Genomic DNA, 18,141 nt, shown 5'->3' on the forward strand with positions numbered 1-18,141 from the left:
CCCAGATGCCGGCTGGTTGTTTGCTGCTTGTTTATTTTGAATTGCAAAATATTACCAAATGGTTGCAGTTTCTGGGTTGCGTCTGGGCATCCACTGACCCAGCTGTGCCCATCTCACATGCCAGCTGTGTCACCCCCTCCAACCTAGGTGGGAGGTTGATTTCCCTGGGAGGGGAGATGGACCCCTCCCCTCCAGCTCGCCCATTCGATTGCCCATCCTTGGCCCTCGTCAGCTGCTGGGATGCCAGTCCCCACCTCGGGCCTCGACCAGAGCAGGGAAACGCAGGTCATTTCTGGCGCGGCAGTGTCAGTGGCGACAGGCCTAGGCCCATACTGTGGTCCGGGAATGCGTCTGTTGTAATGTTTCACTGTGCTCTCCCAAGCGCTTAGTACAGTGCTCTGCACACTGTAAGTGCTCAGTAAATACAGTTGACTGACTGAGGAGACACTGGGCCCTGAGGCTGGGGTTGGTGGTGGGGCTGCAGTAGAGGTTCAGCTTTGGATAGAGGGTGGAGTGGTGGGAGGAGGGGAGAACTTTCACTGTGAGTTTGGGACAGGAAGGGGTCGTGCTTTGATGGGAGCAAGTGGGGCAGGGCTCAGGGCCCACAGGCTGGCTTTGACCCACTAGAGTCAGAAAAACCTCTTTTGGAGCTCTGTCCATTCAACTCTGCTCAGAAGCTCTTGAATCTTTCAAAGGTCCAGAATGAGTGAGCTGGGAGCCTGACCATGGGGCTGAGAATACTAGCTTTCCCTTCATCCCCCCGTCAGCTGGAAACCTGAGGTGCGCCGGCCCCACTGCCCTGCCATCCCCCCATTCCCTTCACCCTTCTGTTCCACCTTTCCCACTGGCCCTAACTCCCTACCTCCCCACCTTCTCCACTGCCCTACCTATCCCCACTGACCCCACCACCCTACTGCCCCATCGGCCCCACTTATCCCACCACCCCACCTTCCCCACTGTTCCCATTAATTCCCACTGGCTCCGCCAGCCCCCTGGCTCTCCACTGCCCCAACACCTCACTGGGTGCACTGGGCCCCGGCGCCCTACCTTCCCAATTTCCTCACCCCCCCCCCCCCCGGCCCCATCCACCCCTCCGGCCCCCATCATGCCCTGGGGCTGGCACTTTCGCACAGGCCAGAAGTCCCAACACCCCCAACAGTACTCCCTGGGCAGAACAACCCCAGCGTTAGAACTTCCTTACCCCTTTTTGTCTCCCATTGTTGGGTTCCTTTAAAGCTGCCGGGAACTCGTCCATAAAGCTGCCAGCCCCATCAGCCTCTTGGCCCTGATATCTCAACTGAGAGGAGCCCAAATCCTGGCGCTCTTGTCAGTCATTGTCGTATTTATTGAGCACTTACTTTGTGCAGATCACTGTACTAAGCACTAGAGAGAATACAGTATAACAATATACCATCATCAGAAGTTAGCTTATCCTGTGGTGGCCTCCCGCCAGCCCTTCCGCTGGCCCTTGGGGCCACAGGATCAGATGAAAGGAGGTTAATGGAGAGATTCAGAGTGTCCACCCCAACGGTAACCCCGCTGCCTCTCAGGAGCCCAGGTCAGTGCTCTCCTAGCTCCCTGAACCATTCCCAGCTTGGTGCCTCAGGCCCTGAAACTCCTTGCCATTCCCGAGTTGAGCATCGGGGTTCAGGGGTAAGGAAAGGAGAGTGGGGGCAGAGAGCCCAGAGGTTTCAAGTCCCTGTCTGGCCATGAGCCTCCCTGGGGGCTGCTGCTGACTGAGGTGGGGGTGTGGGCTGGGCTTGTATGGGAAATGGTGATGCGAGGGGCTCTGAGCCTCTCTGCTTGTGACTCTCCCCAGCAGCCCTGGAGAGGGTCAGGGGAGAAGACCCCACAGTTATGCTCCCTATTTTGAAGCTGGGGAGCAGAAGCTCAGAGAGGGGAAGCAGCATGTCTGAGGTAACTCAGTAAGTGAATAGAAGCAGTTTGGCTTAGTGGAAAGAGCACAGGACAGGAATCAGGAGATGTGGGATCACCCACCCCCTCGACCCTGCTCTACAGCTGGCCTGCTGTGTGACCTTGGACCAGTCACTTAACTTTTCTTTGCCTCAGTTTCCTCAACTATTAAAAGGGAATGAAGTACCCAGTCTCCCTACTACTGAGACTGTGAGCCCCTTGTGGGACAGAGATGGAATCTTATCCGATTTTAGCTACCTCAGTGCTTAGCATAGTGCTTGGCACATCTTAGGTGCTTAAATATTATTATTTTTATCAATAATGGGAATATATCTGAGAGAACCTAGATCTCCAGATTCTGAGTCTTCTTTCTCTTGCCGTCTCTCAGACTAACCAAGATCTGGCAGTGATTTGCCCAAGGTCACCCAGCAGACCAGTGGCAGAGCTGGAATTACCAATCAATCAGTGATATTTAGTGAGTACTTTCTGGGTGCAGGACACTGTAGTAAGCATCTGGGAGGGTAACAGTACAACAGAGTTGGTAGACATGTTCCCTGCCCATCAGGAGCTTACAGTCTAGAGGAGAGACAGACATTAAAATAAATTACGGATATGTCTGTGGGTGCTGTGAAACTGAAGGTGGTGTGAATATCAAGGCTTAAAGGACACAGATCCAAGTGCCTAGCTGACACAGAGGAGAGAGGGAGTGAGGAACTGAAGACTTATTTGGGACTCCTAGGTCCTGACTCTTTAGACCACGCTGACTCTGTCTAGGAAGCCATCAGAGAGGATGCTGGAATTCCTCACTCTTTCCTCTGGAATGTAACTTTTACATGCTGAGCTTAGTGATTTCCTCCCTGGAGGTAGGGGGCTGGACTAGATGACCTCAGAGGTCCCCTCCAGCTCCAGGATTCCTTGATACTCACTGTCCCCTGTCTAGGGAATCTAGAAAGCATGTTTCTTTTTGGAGAAAACGAAAAGAAACGGTGTCTAGGTTATGGGAAGATTGTCACAGAGTTGGGTCCCTGGACTCTAGGGGCAGTGAGTGGCAGGGGCATTTTTCGATCTGAGTTGTCCTGCGAGTCGTATCCACATTTCCAGATCTGTGACCCGTTCTCCTCAAGGGCCAGCCATCCCTGGTTCCTCTGGCTACTACGATGTGTTCTGTCTCCCTCCTGGTCTCCCCCAGTGCCTCTCAGAGCTGCAGCTCTGTGTGTGTATGTATGTGTGTGTGTGTGTGTGTGTGTCGCACTGTTGCCTCATCATTGGTTCAGGGTCACGTGGCGCGCTGCGGCTTTCTGTTCTCGTGCCTTCGAGGCTGTCCTCTGTGAGGTGACCGAGAGGGAGGCGTCTAGACAGGGTGCACCCTCTGGGGGTTTTAGTGAGAATGTGTGGTGGCAGCTTGGCTTGGGGTGTTCTGTGGCCTACGGGTGGAAGTCTCAGTTGAGGGGAAATGTAATCACAGGGGATGGGGTCGTGGGGGAGGGTTGGCGGGAAATAGGACTTCTGTTTCCCACTTCCAGATAGAGGCTGACTAGCCTGGCTCATCTGCCCCTCTTTTTGATGGGCCTCCCGGCTTGATGTTCCTGTCTGTTTCTCTCATCTGCCTGTCTGTCTGTCTGTGTCTCTCATTCTCTCTTTCCATCACTGTCTTCATTTTTTCATTCTTCTCTGCTTCTTTTTCTCTTTCTCTTTCCTTTCCTGCCTCTGAATTTTTCTCTCTCTCCCTGTTTCTCTCTCTCTCCATCACTGTGTTTTCCTCTTGAGGTGGAGATGTGGGCTGGGCTTGAGCCATTGAGTCTTGAGCCATTACTGCCTCACTATCTCCCTTTTTGCCTCTGTGTCTGTCTCCCTGTCTCTGCATCTCCCTGTTTCTGCATCTTTCTCTCTCTCTCTGTCACTCTCTCACACTCTGCCACCGTCTCACATCCTGTCTCTGTCTTCCTCTCTCCATGTCCCTGTTCTGTATCACCATATCTTTGCATCTCCCTCTCACTGCATCTCCCTGTCTCTGCATCTCTCTGTTTTTGCATATCTCTCTCTTCCTCTCATTCTGTCTCGATCCATCACTGCCTCACTGTCTCACTCTCTTCCTGTCTCTGTGTCGGTCTCCCACTCTGTATCTTCCTGTCTCTTCATCTCTCTTGTGAGCTCTCTCTCTCCCCCCTCCATTACTAAGCTTCAACCAATCACAGTTTCAGTTCCTGCCTCTGTCTCCCTCTCTCCATTTCCCCATCTCTGCATCTCTCTCTCTCTTTGCCTCTTAAACCATCATTGCCTTGCTCTCTCTCTTTTTTCCTGCCTCTGTGTCTGTCTCCCTCTCTCCATCTCCCCATCTCTGCATCTCTCCCCTCTCTCTCCCTTTCCCTCTCTCCATCACTCTGCCCATAATTGCCTCACTGTCTCTCTTTTTTCCTGCCCCTGGGTCTGCCTTTCTGAGCCTCCTTGTATCCGTGTCTCTCTCTGCCTTTCAGTGTTTCTTCCACTGGCCCTCCATCAGGTCTGCAAAGGAGGGGGCTGAGAACCCTCATCCAACTGCACCCACATCTTGGTTTGAGGTGGGGTCGAGTGACCGAGGCTTGGTAGAGAAGGGAACCCCCAGAGGTATTTGGAGAGGTAGTTCTTGGGAGGGAAAGGTTGTCTCTCTGACCCAGGAAATGAGCCAAGCTGGCCTTTCCCGTCATGTCTTGGGCTTCTCCCTGCTCTGCTGGGAGTCTGGGCTAGGCTGGCTAGAGACGAGGCCCAGACAGAAACCCACCAGGTGAGCTTTTAACTGGGCTCTGTTACTTGGGGCTCGGACCACTGAGCAGCTGACAGACTTGCTTATGGAACCCAGGACACCTGCTTTCCCAGCTCCTCCCCCTTCCTTTCTCACCCACCTGATCCCGAGGACTGCCCAGCTAGGGCTGGGGACAAATGGGTTTTCTGTGCCATCTGGGAGAGCAGTGTGAGGTGAGCAGACAGCAGAGGTGGAGAACGGCACCAGGACGTCAGAAGGCTGAGATTTCCATAAAATAACCAGTCTCCAGCCTGAACCTGAACATATGTAGATGAAGGTCCTTGTCAGACTGGGGCGGGAGCTGGAGAGAGATGATTTCAACCTGTACTGCAGCAGTTACCATAGCAACCAATTATTCGGTGCTAAATTATAACTGTTTATAACACTAGTAAATGGGGAAGCCTTGTCTTCCTTTCTTTTACTCCTTCTCTCTTTCCTCCTTTTCTTCCTCCTCCCTTTTCTTTCTGCCTCTTCCTTCTCTCCTTTCCTTCCTTTCCCCCGCTCTCCTCCCTCCCTTCCTCCTTTTTCCCCCATCTTTCCTCCTCTTCATCCTCTGTCTTTCCTTCTCTCCCTCCCTCCCTTCCTCTTTCTCTTCTAGCTCCTTTTCTTCCTCTCTCCCTCCTTCCCCTTCTTTCCTCCCTTCCTCTAAGTCTCCCCCACCATGCCCTTCAAATCTTCAAGGACCCAAAAGTAGTGTCCACCGGCTGGCTGATCCTACTTCCTTTCTTTTATTTTGTCTTTGAGGACAACCTGACTCAAAGATGAAAAGTCCTAGTATTTGAGACCCTCAGCCAATTTGAACTGCCCCAGGCCAGGGGAAAGCAGCTGGGCTGGGAGGAAGGCAGGAAGGAAGGTAGGGGAGAGGACAGTGTGACCTGGGCTGGGAAGGGGAAGATGAACCTTCTGCTGCAGCTGAGGCGCACAAGGGAGCAATTGATCAGCAAGTAGTATCTATTGAACGTCTACTATGGATAGAGCCCTGAACTAAGCACTTGGGAAGGTCCGGCAGAAACAAGATACACTGTCCTTGTTGTCGCAGGGGTGAGCGATAACCTACGTGGTGGAGGGCCTTGTTTTTCAAACCACAGGGCCTCTTTGCAAGCCTTCCTTCACCCTCTTACCAGCATGCTGGCATGGCTTCTGATAGGACTGGGTGGAAGATGGCTGTCTATGAGGTTAGGTGGCTATTTTTTTTTCTTTAAATGTATTTGTTAAGTGCTTACTCTGTGCCAACCACTGTAGATACGAGCTAATCAGGTAGGACACAGTCCCTGTCCCACATGGGGTTCATATTCTTAATCTCCATTTACAGATGAGGTAATTGAGGTATAGTGGAGTGATGGGATTTGCCCAAGGTCACACAGCAGACAAGCAGACAGTTCTGTAGGTCTGTGCTAATCTGTGTAGTTGGTTAATAAGGAATTTATGAATTTTCTTTGGGCGGGGGGGGGGGGCAGTTTGAGCACTCTGTGCCCTAACCCTGAGAAGTCTCTTGGAAAGGCCGAATCTCTTTCTTTCAATGTGGCCCCTTTTTTCTCATATGGAGCTGGGGGCGAAGGATGGGTCCAAATGCAAATAATAATAATAATTATAACTGGTATTTGTTAAGCACTTACTATGGGCCAAGCACTGTAGTAAGTGGTGGGGCGGACACAAGCAAATCGAGTTGGATGCAGTCCCTGTCCCACATGGGGCTTACAGTTTTAATCCCCATTTTACAGATGAGGTAACTGAGGCACAGAGAAATGAAGTGACTTGCCCAAGGCCACACAGTGACAAGTGACAGAGCTGGAGTTAGAACTCAGGACTGTATGATTCCCAGGACTGTGCTCTATCCATTACGCCATGCTTCTTTGTGCTGCTCTGTGCAGCATGGCCTAGTGCATAGAGCACGGGCCTGGGAGTCAGAAGGATCTGGGTTCTAATCCCAGCTCTGCCACTTCTCTGCTTTGTGACTTTGGGCAAGTCACTTCTCTGTGCCTCAGTTACCTCATCTGTAAAATGGGGATTAAGGCTGTGAGCCACATGTTGGACAGGGACTGTGTCCAAAATGATTAGCTTGCATCTACCCTCGTGTTTAGAACAGTGCTTGACACATAGTGAGTGCTTAACAAATACTGTTACCTTCATCATGTGCAGAGCACTGTTCTAAGAGGTTGGGAGAGTACAATACAACAGAATTAGCAGACACATTCACTGCCCATAATAACCCAGACCTGTTCTTTTGGAGGAAGAGGTCCCTAAAACAGAGCTCTTTCCTGCTTTGCCCCTCCAGTCTCAAAACATGGAAAGCATTATTTCATGGCCTGTCAGTACTCCTTGGGCTATGGGATGAGGGGAAGGGGAAGGTGGTCTTCCTCAAGCAGAAGGGGAAACCAAGGCCCAAGAGACTGGGGACCTGAGTCAGATCACACAGCCAGACAGTTAGTGCAGAGTCAGAATTTGAACCCAGTTCTCTGAGACCCAAATGATGGGAAATGAAATCTGTTCTCCACTCCCGACTCCCAGGGTGGGCGTGATGGAGCCCAGCCCCAGAAGAGGAAATGAAGGCATTGGTTGAGAGTGTGGAGTTTTACCTATTTTATTGTCAGTTTCTTGACAGGAGGGAACCTGTGCTTGCTTCTATTGTTCTTTTTCAAGCACTGAGTATAGTACTGTGCATTCAGTAAATCCTCTTAGTAGGTACCACTGATTGTCCAACTGAGTCCAGAGATTGCTGTAGTGAGGAATCTGTTTCCTGTTGGATTTATCGCTCAAGTGGGTGCCCCCTACTTCCTCCTCCTATTGCTTTCCTTCTCTCTTTTTTCTGACCATGCCTGAAGTTGGACTTTTCTCATTTCCGATCTCCCTAGCTTTGCCATTGTCCTCCAAGAGATTCTGTCCTCCTTCCTGCCCCCTTCCTGGAATAGGTAGAAGAACTGAATAGGAACTGAAGCCCTCTAAGGGTCTTTCTGCATCAATCACTCAATCAGTGGTATTTATTGAGTGCTTACTTTGTGCAGAGCTTACACCCAGAGCTTTCTGTGTGTACCAAACACTCGGGAGAATACAGTATAACAGATCTGGGGCATATGTTCACAGTCCACAATAAGGTTACAGTCTAAAGGGGGAGATGGATATTAATATGAATAAATAAATTATGGATATGTACTTAATAATAATAATGTTGGTATTTGTTAAGCGCTTACTATGTGCAGAGCACTGTTCTAAGTGCTGGGGTAGATATGGGGTAACCAGGTTGTCCCACATGAGGCTCACAGTTAATCCCCATTTTGCAGATGAGGTAACTGAGGCACAGAGAAGTTAAGTGACTTGCCCACAGTCACACAGCTGACAAATGGCAGAGCTGGGATTCGAACCCATGACCTCTGACTCCCAAGCCCGGGCTCTTTCCACTGAGCCACGCTGCTTCTCTAAGTGTTCTTAAGTGTTGTGGGCCTGATAGGGAGGGTGAATAAAGGGAGCATCTCAAAGTGCAAGGATGATGCAGAAGGGAATGGGAGAAGAGGAAATGAGGGTCTGGTTGGGGAAGGCCTCTTGGAGGAAATGTACCTTCCAAAAGACTTTGAAAGTGGGGACAGTGATCATCTGTCAGATATTAAGAGGGAGGGTGTTCCAGACCAGAGGCAGAGCATGGGCAAGAGGTCAGCAGAGAGATAGATGAGAGCGAGATACAGCAAGTAGATTGGCACTAGAGGAGCAAAGTATGCGGGCTAGGTTGTAGTAGGAAAGCAGCGAGGTAAGGAAGGAGAGGGCAAGGTGATCAAGTGCTTTAAAGCCCATGGTAAGGACCTTCTATTTGAAATTCTGGAGGAATTGCTTTAGTAATAATAATGATGATGACAATAAAAGCACTTATTAAGCATCTACTCTGTGCCTAGCATTGTACTAAGCACTGGGGTAGACACAAGTTAATCAAGTTGGGCAGTCTCTGTTCTGGGTGGGGCTTATAAGTATGACTAAGAGAGAATAGGATTGAATTGTCATTTTACTGATGAGAAAACTGAGGCACAGGGAAGTTAAATGACTTGCCCAAAGTTACAGAGCAGAGTAGTGGCAGAGCCGGGAATAGAACCCAGGCCCTCTGACTCCCAGGCCCATGCTTTTTACACTAGGCCACATTGCTTCCAATGCTTTAGATTGTGAGCCCCCTCAAGGGCCAGAGATGTATCTAATTCCCAACTGTTTAGAACAATGCTCTGCACACCGTGAATGCTTAGTAGATACTATTACTACAACTAATTACTAATTCAGAAAATCTGAGGGGACTCTATTTGCTGATCAGCTACTCTCCCACCCATTGGGTATGGAACCAATGGGAATGAAGCAAGAGAGAATTCAGTTAGACATTAGAAAAGATAATAATAATAATAATGTTGGTATTTGTTAAGCGCTTACTATGTGCAGAGCACTGTTCTAAGTGCTGCGGAAGATACAGGGCAATCAGGTTGTCCCATGTGAGGCTCACAGTTAATCCTCATTTTACTCATTCATTCATTCAATAGTATTTATTGAGTGCTTACTATGTGCAGAGCACTGTACTAAGCGCTTGGAATGAACAAGTCGGCAACAGATAGAGACAGTCCCTGCCGTTTGACGGGCTTACGGTCTAATCGGGGGAGACGGACGGACGAGAACAATGGCAATAAATAGAGTCGAGGGGAAGAACATCTCGTAAAAACAATGGCAACTAAATAGAATCGAGGCGATGTACATTTCATTAACAAAATAAATAGGGTAATGAAAATATATACAGTTGATCAGATGAGTATGGTGCCGAGGGGATGGGAAGGGAGAGGGGGAGGAGCAGAGGGAAATGGGGGGAAAAGAGGGTTAAGCTGCGGAGAGGTGAAGGGGGGATGGTAGAGGGAGGAGAGAGAGAGAAGGGGAGCTCAGTCTGGGAAGGCCTCTTGGAGGAGGTGAGTTTTAAGTAGGGTTTTGAAGAGGGGAAGAGAATTAGTTTGGCGGAGGTGAGGAGGGAGGGCGTTCCGGGACCGCGGGAGGCCGTGGCCCAGGGGTCGACGGCGGGATAGGCGAGACCGAGGGACGGTGAGGAGGTGGGCGGCAGAGGAGCGGAGCGTGCGGGGTGGGCGGTAGAAAGAGAAAAGAGAGGTGAGGTAGGAAGGGGCAAGGTGATGTAGAGCCTTGAAGCCTAGAGTGAGGAGTTTTTGTTTGGAGTGGAGGTCGATAGGCAACCACTGGAGGTGTTTAAGAAGGGGAGTGACATGCCCAGATCTTTTCTGCAGGAAGATGAGCCGAGCAGCGCAGTGAAGAATAGACCGGAGCGGGGCGAGAGAGGAGGAAGGGAGATCAGAGAGAAGGCTGACACAGTAGTCTAGCCGGGATATAACGAGAGCCCGTAGCAGTAAGGTAGCCGTCTGGGTGGAGAGGAAAGGGCGGATCTTGGCGATATTGTAAAGGTGAGACCGGCAGGTCTCGGTAACAGATAGGATGCGTGGGGTGAACGAGAGAGACGAGTCAAGGATGACAATGAGATTGCGGGCCCGAGAGACGGGAAGGATGGTCGTGCCATCCACGGTGATAGGGAAGTCTGGGAGAGGACCGGGTTTGGGAGGGAAGATGAGGAGCTCAGTCTTGCTCCTGTTGAGTTTTAGGTGGCGGGCCGACATCCAGGTGGAGACGTCCCGGAGGCAGGAGGAGATGCGAGCCCGAAGGGAGGGGGAGAGGACAGAGGCAGAGATGTAGATCTGTGTGTCATCTGCGTAGAGATGGGAGTCAAAGCCGTGAGAGCGAATGAGTTCACCGAGGGAGTGAGTGTAAATGGAGAACAGAAGAGGGCCAAGAACTGACCCTTGAGGAACTCCAACAGTTAAAGGATGGGAGGGACAGGAGGCGCCTGCGAAGGAGACCGAGAATGACCGGCCAGAGAGATAAGAGGAGAACCAGGAGAGGACGGAGTCCGTGAAGCACCGATTAGGTAACTGAGGCACAGAGAAGTTAAGTGACTTGCCCACAGTCACACAGCTGACAAGTGGCAGAGCCGGGAGTTGAACCCATGACCCCTGACTCCGAAGCCCAGGCTCTTTCCACTGAGCCTGGGGCAGGGGATGAAACTCTGAAATACTTGTGGTGTCGCTATTCCTGATTTTAAAAAAGGAACCGATATTAATCAGACCCCGGTGATTGTCATTCACCTGTCTGGAGGCAGGGGATTGGACTAGATGGTTTCTTGGTTCCCTCCTAGTTCTGGGATTCTGGGATTTTAAGTGTTTAGAAACTCATGGTCACTAGGAGCTTTTGGTCATCCCTCTAGGAATCCTGTTCTTTCACCAAGAGGGGAAAATATCCTCTGGGGAGAAGTCTAGGACCCCATGTCCTCCAAGGCTGGGGGCTTCCCGGGTTGACCTTAACTGGAGGGGTCAGCGGCAGTAAGGGTCCCGAGGGGGCCCCAGACTGCGCGTGGGCTGCCTCTGGGATTGACGGGAAGTCTGAGTCAGCAGTCCGGGAACTACATCGGTTCCGGGAATGAAGTGCAGTCAGGCTGACGGCGCTAAGTCAGGCAGGCTTAATGGGGATAAAAGGCTTTAATCAGGACGTCTTGGCGTGGCTCCTAGCCGGGAGACAGTAACCTAACCTAACACACGAGCCCCGCGGCGGCCAGAGGGATGAGCAGCAGCCGGACACACAGCGGCTTTCCTCCCTTGTGAGTAGGGAATGTGTCTGTTGTATTTTTATATTGTACTCTCCCACGTGTTTAGTACAATGCCTTGCACACGATGAATGTTCAATAAGTGCCATTGACTGAGAGAGGCTTTTCTCCCTTGGAAGTCGTTGGTGGGGGTTGAGAGGGTCGGGGAGGAAGGCGACGGGAGGGCTGAATGGGATGGCGGTAGGGTAGAGGAGAAGCTACCGGGTGGTGGTGATGACGGTATTTGTTAAATGCTTACTATATATTAAGCCTTGGTCTAAACGCCGGGGTAGGTTCATTCAATTGTATTTACTAAGCATTTGCTTTGTGCAGAGTGCTATACTAAGCTCTTGGGAAAGTACAATGCAATGATAAACAGAGACATTCCCTGCCCACAGTGAGCTTACAGTTTTGAGAGCCTACAATCTAGAGGTAGATACAAGTTAATCAGGTTGGATGCAGTCCCTGTCCCACCTGGGTTTACAGTCTTAATCTCCACTTTCCAGGTAAGTTAACTGAGGCCCAGAGAAGTGAAGTGACTTATCCAAGGTCACACAGCAGAGAAGTGGCGGAGCCGGGATTAGATCTCAGGTCCTTCTGACTCCCAGGCCCGGGGTCTGTCAGCTAGGCCATGCTGCTTTCCCCTAATCCCAGATCCTAGCCTGATAGAGAAGTATCTTGGTGTAGTGGATTAAGCACTATATACTACATATACTATTCTAGATATAGAGCACTATACTAGAGCAATATAACAATAAACATATCCCCCACAATGAGCTTACAGTCTAGAGGGGGAGAAAGACAATTAATCGAAATAAATAAATTACAGATATGTACATAAGTGTTGTGGGGGTGGGAAGAAGGATGAATAAAGGGAGCAAGTCAGGGCAACGCAGGAGAGAGTGGGAGAAGAGGAAAGGGAGACTTAGGGAAGGCCTCTTGGAGGAGATGTTAGTTGGGATGGGGGAACCTTGGCCCATCCATCCCAGTTGGCTTTTTTCAGGGCCCTGTGTCCTCTCCCTGGTGCTCCAGCCAGGAAGGACCCCAATAATAGAGACAAACTCTTCAGCTTGGAGCCCTCTCAGCTGGACAAGGACCCAGGAGGGGACTCTTTGTGGCAAAGCTCGATAGCAATCTGCATGCTTAGTAGATGTCAGAGGCCAGGGGCAGTGGGGCTGATCCCAGGCAGTTTCCAGGGTGGAAAGGCTCCTCTGGCTCCTGAGGATATGAGTTCTAATCTCCGATCTGCCTGTTGCCTGCTGTGTGACCTTGGGCAAGTCACTTAACTTCTCTGTGCCTTAGTTTCTTCATCTGTAAAGTGGGGCTTCAATTCCTGTTCTCCCTTCTACTCCAGTGCTTACCACAGTGCTCGATGCATGTGGTCATCCTATATATGTAGTCATCCTATATTATATTATAGTCATCCCTGTTCACCTCTTTCCCCTATTCCTATCCCATCGCAACTATTCCCTTATCCCTCTTTCAATTTCCCCTTCCCACCTACTCCAGTTATTTCCCATTTTTCCCTTCCCCATTTATTTGAAAGTAATAATAATAAAAAATGAAGACTGGTCATTTTTCCACCTTAGGACTGGCCAGAGAGAGAGAGTGGGAATCAGCCTGGTCGCCAGTCCACGGGAGTGATGGAGAGCTATGGGGATATACCTAGTTGAAAGGGCTATATTTCTCTGGCAGGGATGCTGTGGCTTTAAGCATCCTTATCTTCATATAAATGTGCCATTTTCTGCCTGTACAGACAGGAAGCTAAATCAAGGAAGTCAAGCTTAAGAGCTCCCTAAATTACCTTGTCTTGCGTCAAAGGGAGGTGTCAAGAAGGGAAAGTGCAGGATGGTGTTTCAGTTGCTCCTGGCAGGCCTGCAAGAGATTACCCAGTGATGGGCTTTCCATATTAATTATGCACTTTATTAAAATAAAGCCAGACCTGGCAGGTGCCAGAGGAGGAGTAGAGTGATGGGGGAGAAGAGGAGGGTATATTTTAGTGACGAGTTTCCTGGTATTTCTTCCCATCTGAATTTATTCTTAGGTTTCAAATTGCCCTCTCCACCCAGTGTTTTCCAGGGTGCGATCTCAGCTGTGTTCCAAGTTAAAAGGCCATCAAAACTCGATCATTCCTTGAGGGCAGGGATCATGTTAGACTAACTCCACAGTATTCTCCTAAGCCCTTGATCCAGTGCTCAACGCAGAGTAAGCCCTCAACAAACGCTTTTGATGGATTGCTTTTTTTTTTGAGCGCCTATTGTGTGTATTTATTGAGCTATGGAGTGAGGGTTTGGGAGAGTTCAGGAGAGCTAGGAGACATGATCTTTGCCCTCGAGTAGCTTTCAGTCTGTTGGATGCTGGTTAGAATGTGAAGGGAAAACCATTTCTTGGTCTTGGCTGAACCAGAACACTTAGAAAAGTGGCATGGTCTAGTGGCTAGAGCATCGATTAGACTGTAAGCCCGTCAAAGGGCAGGGACTGTCTCTATCTGTTGCTGACTTGTACATTCCAAGCACTTAGTACAGTGCTCTGCACATAGTAAGTGCTCAATAAATACTATTGAATGAATGAGCCTGGGAGTCAGGAGGACTTGGGTTCTAATCCCGGCTCCACCATTGGTCTGCTGTGTGATCTTGGGCAAGTCACTTCACTTGTCTGGGACTCAATTTCCTCATTTGTAAAATGGGGATGAAGACTGTGAGCCCTATGTGGGACAGGGACTGTGTCCAATTTGATTACCTTGTATCTACTCCAGCACTTAGTACAGTGCCTGGCACATAGTTGCACCTAAGAAATACCTCAATTATTATTATTAATAATAACCGTAGCTATTAGCTATGAGAAGCATCATGACAGTGGATAGAGCACTGGCCTGGGAGTCAGAAGGACCTGGGTTCTAATCCTGACTCTGCCACTTCTCTGCTGTGTGACTTTGGGCAGGTCACTTCTCTGGGTCTCACTTACCTCATCTGTAAAATGGAGATTAAGACTGTGAGCCCTCTGTGGGACTGGGACTGTGTCCAACCTAATTAAATTGTATCTACCCTAGTGCTTAGAACAGTGCTTGGCACATAGTAAGTGATTAACAAGTACCATAAAAATAATAATTATTAATTATTATTAGTGGGACCGAGGCAGGATGGGTGTTCCGTACTTGAGGCTGAGGATTGGGAGGTAACATGCTGCCAGGGTCTTCCTGCTGGCCTCAGGTTGAAGTGATTGTCATGCAGGACCTGGTGGAACCACGGCTCTGGGCCGGCTGGTTCTTGTTTCCCAGAGGGTGGGGAGGGGGCAGGGGCCCAGGGGACCCACTCACTCACTGCCAAGCTTCCTCCTGCAGGGGAGCCACGATGAGCTGTCCGACAATGAAGACGACATGGAGGAGAAGTCAGAGAGCGAGGGCAGTGACTACAATCCCAACAAAAAGAAGAAGAAAAAGCTCAAAGAGAAGAAGGAGAAAAAATCTAAAAGGAAAAAGAAAGAAGATGACGAGGATGATAATGAAGACGGGGGCTTAAAGGTAATGAAAGTTGAAATGGTTCAGGCCTCAGAGCTTTGACAAATCCAAGATAATGCTCATTTTTTCTCATCTTCTACCATGGAAATTCATTCCTTCCAAGTTGGAAAAATCATTCCCATCCTGGTGATCCATAGCAGCAAGCTGGAGGATGGGAGGGTAATAGTGTACGTGTGTATGCTTGTGTATGTGTGTGTGGGTGCATGCATGTGCATCTCTAGACTGTAAGCTCTTTGTGGACAGGGAATGTGTCTACGAACTCTGTTGAATTGAATTTTCCCAAGCTCCCAAGTACAGTGCTCTGCACACAGTAAGCTCTTAATAAATACCATTGATGATGGTGATGATGTATGCTTATGTGGGCAAAAGATGAATACAAGAGAAACAGAAGAAATATTTGGGATTATGATAGTTATGGTACCAACTCTCTTGTACTTTCCCAAGTGCTTAGTACAGTGCTTTGTGCACAAGAAACACTCAATAGATGCCACTGATTAATTATTAAGTTAGAGAAGCAGCATGGCTCAGTGGAAAGAGCCCGGGCTTGGGAGTCAGAGGTCATGGGTTTGAATCCCGGCTCTGCCACTTGTCAGCTGTCTGACTGTGGGCAAGTCACTTAACTTCTCTGTGCCTCAGTTACCTCATCTGTAAAATGGGGATTAACTGTGAGCCTCACGTGGGACGACCTGATGACCCTGTATCTACCCCAGTGCTTAGAACAGTGCTCTGCACATAGTAAGCGCTTAACAAATGCCAACATTATTATTATTATTAATTATGGGCCAATCACTTTAATAATAGAAATTATGGATTTGTTAAGTGCTTACTATGTGCCAAGCACTGTTCTAAGTGCTGAGTACTGAAGTTGGGGTAGACTCAAATTAATTAAATGAGACTCACATGGACTCTACTAACAGGTAGGGAATGCAGATGTTTTAGCTCCATTTTACAAATAAGAAAACTGAGGTCCAAAGAGGTTAAGGGACCTGCCCAAAGTCACATAGCGAGTGGCAGAACTGGGATTAGAACCTGGGTGTCCTGACTCCCAGCTCGATGCTCTTGTCACTGGGCTATCCTACTTCCCAATGAGTTGCTCCAAATAAGTTGAGGGAGGAAACTCTGAGATCTTTTTGCCGACACATTGGCTACTTTCAGTTACTTTTTTGCAGTCGCCTGGTAAAAGCACAGGTAGCATCAGCTACATTGCAGCCTTGGGCCTGAGTTTCAGAGCTTGTGAATAAGTGGGAGGAACTTGTAGCCCAGAGCAACTGGGGGAAGCAGAGCAAGGAATAAGATCATCCTTCCGAGCCACATCCTAGGACTGTCAGAAATTCATATGGGATATCTGGAAATTGATCTTGAGGGGGAAGAAGGAGGTGGAAAAACTTTGGCCCTGACTTTTCCCTGAGAAGCTCCTTGTGGATCTGACTTCTCAGAGCAAGGTGAGCAAACTCGAACATGGGGGAACTAAAGACAGGTTGAGAAGCAGCGTGGCCTCGTGAATAGAGCACAGGGCTGGGAATCAGAAGGACCTGGGTTCTAATCCCGGCTCCACCACTTGTCTGCTGTGTGACCTTGGGCAGGTCACTTCACTTCTCTGGGTCTCTGTTCTCTCATCTGTAAAATACGGATTAAGAATGTGAGCCCCATGTGGGACAGGGACCGTGTCCAATCCGATTTGCTTGTATCTACCCCAGTGCTCAGTAGAGTGGCTGGTGCAGAGTAAGCACTTAACAAGTACCACAATTATCATTATTATCATTAATAATATTAATAACAAAATGTAGTGGTATAACGATAGAAGCATTTATCGAGCATCTGCTTGGTGCCATGCACCTAACCAAGCACTTGGGAAGTGCACTGTGGGAGAGCTTTGAGCCAGATGATGGCACCAGCATTGACGGATGTTTTTCTCTCCTCCTGTCGTCTCTGAACCTTCTCTGGCAGAGACTCCAAATGACAGCATAATCAATCAATCATTTTTTGAATGCCTACTCTCATGTCCATGTGTGATGTAACAATGTCATGCAGAATGTACGGGGGAAGGGTCCGGTTAAACCCACAGCAGAGGTTCAGTTCTAGGTCACCATCCTGACCTGGCCCCATGCGCTGGGAACCCCGTGACCCCCATCTTCTTCTTCCTTCTCTTCCCTAGGAGCCCAAGTCCTCAGCCCAGCTCATGGAAGAGTGGGGCCTGGATGATGTGGACTATGCGTTTTCGGAGGAAGACTACCACACGTTGACCAATTACAAAGCCTTCAGTCAGTTTCTCAGGTGGGAGAAGAGGATCTGGTGAGCCCATGGTGGGGGTCGGTCCCCAGGCCTCGGAGGGAGGGAGAGCCCTGGGCTGGGTTTCAGAGAGAAGGCAAACCCTCAGACAGCTCGTTTCCCGTTGCCGCACTGATGTGCCGATGGAGAATTTGTGCTGCCAACCTCTTGGGAAACATGCCAAGGGTCAAACACTGTGCCCCTCGAGGATGATCCTGCCCCCAAAACATGCTGGGGAATAATAATGATTATAGTATTGGTTAAACACTCACTATGTGTCAAGCACTGTTCTAAGCGCTTCCCCAAATCTGCAGAGCTCCTTTAGAGGTTGTTCACCTGCTTCCCATCAGTGTACCTGGGACCAAGTGGAAGGGATCAATCACTCCATTAGTGATATTTACTGAGCCCCTATTGAATGCAAAGCACAGTACTAAGCACATGTGAGAGTATACCAGAAGAAAGACTCACTTTCCCCTCCTCAAGGAGCTTGCAATTTACTGGATGACTGGCTGTAGTAGGTTGCCGACTCCTGGGCTAACCAGTAGCTGGAGATCTGGATCCTCTTCCTGTCTGGAACTTTGCAAGTCATTGCTGCTCTTTGCCTCAGTTTCCACTCCTGAATAAAGGGCTGTTTACCCCTCTCAGGGGGATGAGAGAGATGCAGTGGGTGAGAGTGGGGGATGCCACCAGGCCCACGGTGTGGTGTTCTTGAGGCTGTGGAGTGAGATGCCTGAATCCTTCCTGTGTCCCCTGCCCCCCCCCCCCGCCCCCCAGGCCTCTCATCGCCAAGAAGAACCCAAAGATCCCCATGTCCAAGATGATGACGGTGCTCGGGGCCAAGTGGCGAGAGTTCAGTGCCAACAACCCGTTTAAGGGGAGCTCGGCCGCTGCGGCTGCTGCGGCCGTAGCAGCGGCAGTGGAGACGGTCACCATTGCCCCCCCACTGGCCATCACCCTCCAGCAGGCGGCTCAGCCGGTGCCCATCCGGAAGGCCAAAACCAAGGAGGGCAAAGG

General features: G+C 49.7%; 1 protein-coding gene across 5 annotated transcripts in view; it reads left to right on the top strand.

The window, feature by feature from the left end:
• The window catches only part of CHD5 (chromodomain helicase DNA binding protein 5), a 101,197-nt gene that overhangs the window by 25,922 nt on the left and 57,134 nt on the right, over positions 1-18,141 (top strand). For all 5 annotated transcript variants that reach the window (XM_029066244.2, XM_039912088.1, XM_029066243.2 and 2 more), the window contains exons 3-5: positions 14,683-14,862; positions 17,015-17,133; positions 17,902-18,140. In XM_029066244.2, the coding sequence (XP_028922077.1) occupies positions 14,683-14,862; positions 17,015-17,133; positions 17,902-18,140 (538 nt within the window). The remainder of the gene's footprint in view (positions 1-14,682; positions 14,863-17,014; positions 17,134-17,901; position 18,141) is intronic.

The sequence above is a fragment of the Ornithorhynchus anatinus genome, chromosome 5 (genome assembly GCF_004115215.2).
Source record: "Ornithorhynchus anatinus isolate Pmale09 chromosome 5, mOrnAna1.pri.v4, whole genome shotgun sequence".
NCBI lineage: Eukaryota > Metazoa > Chordata > Mammalia > Monotremata > Ornithorhynchidae > Ornithorhynchus > Ornithorhynchus anatinus.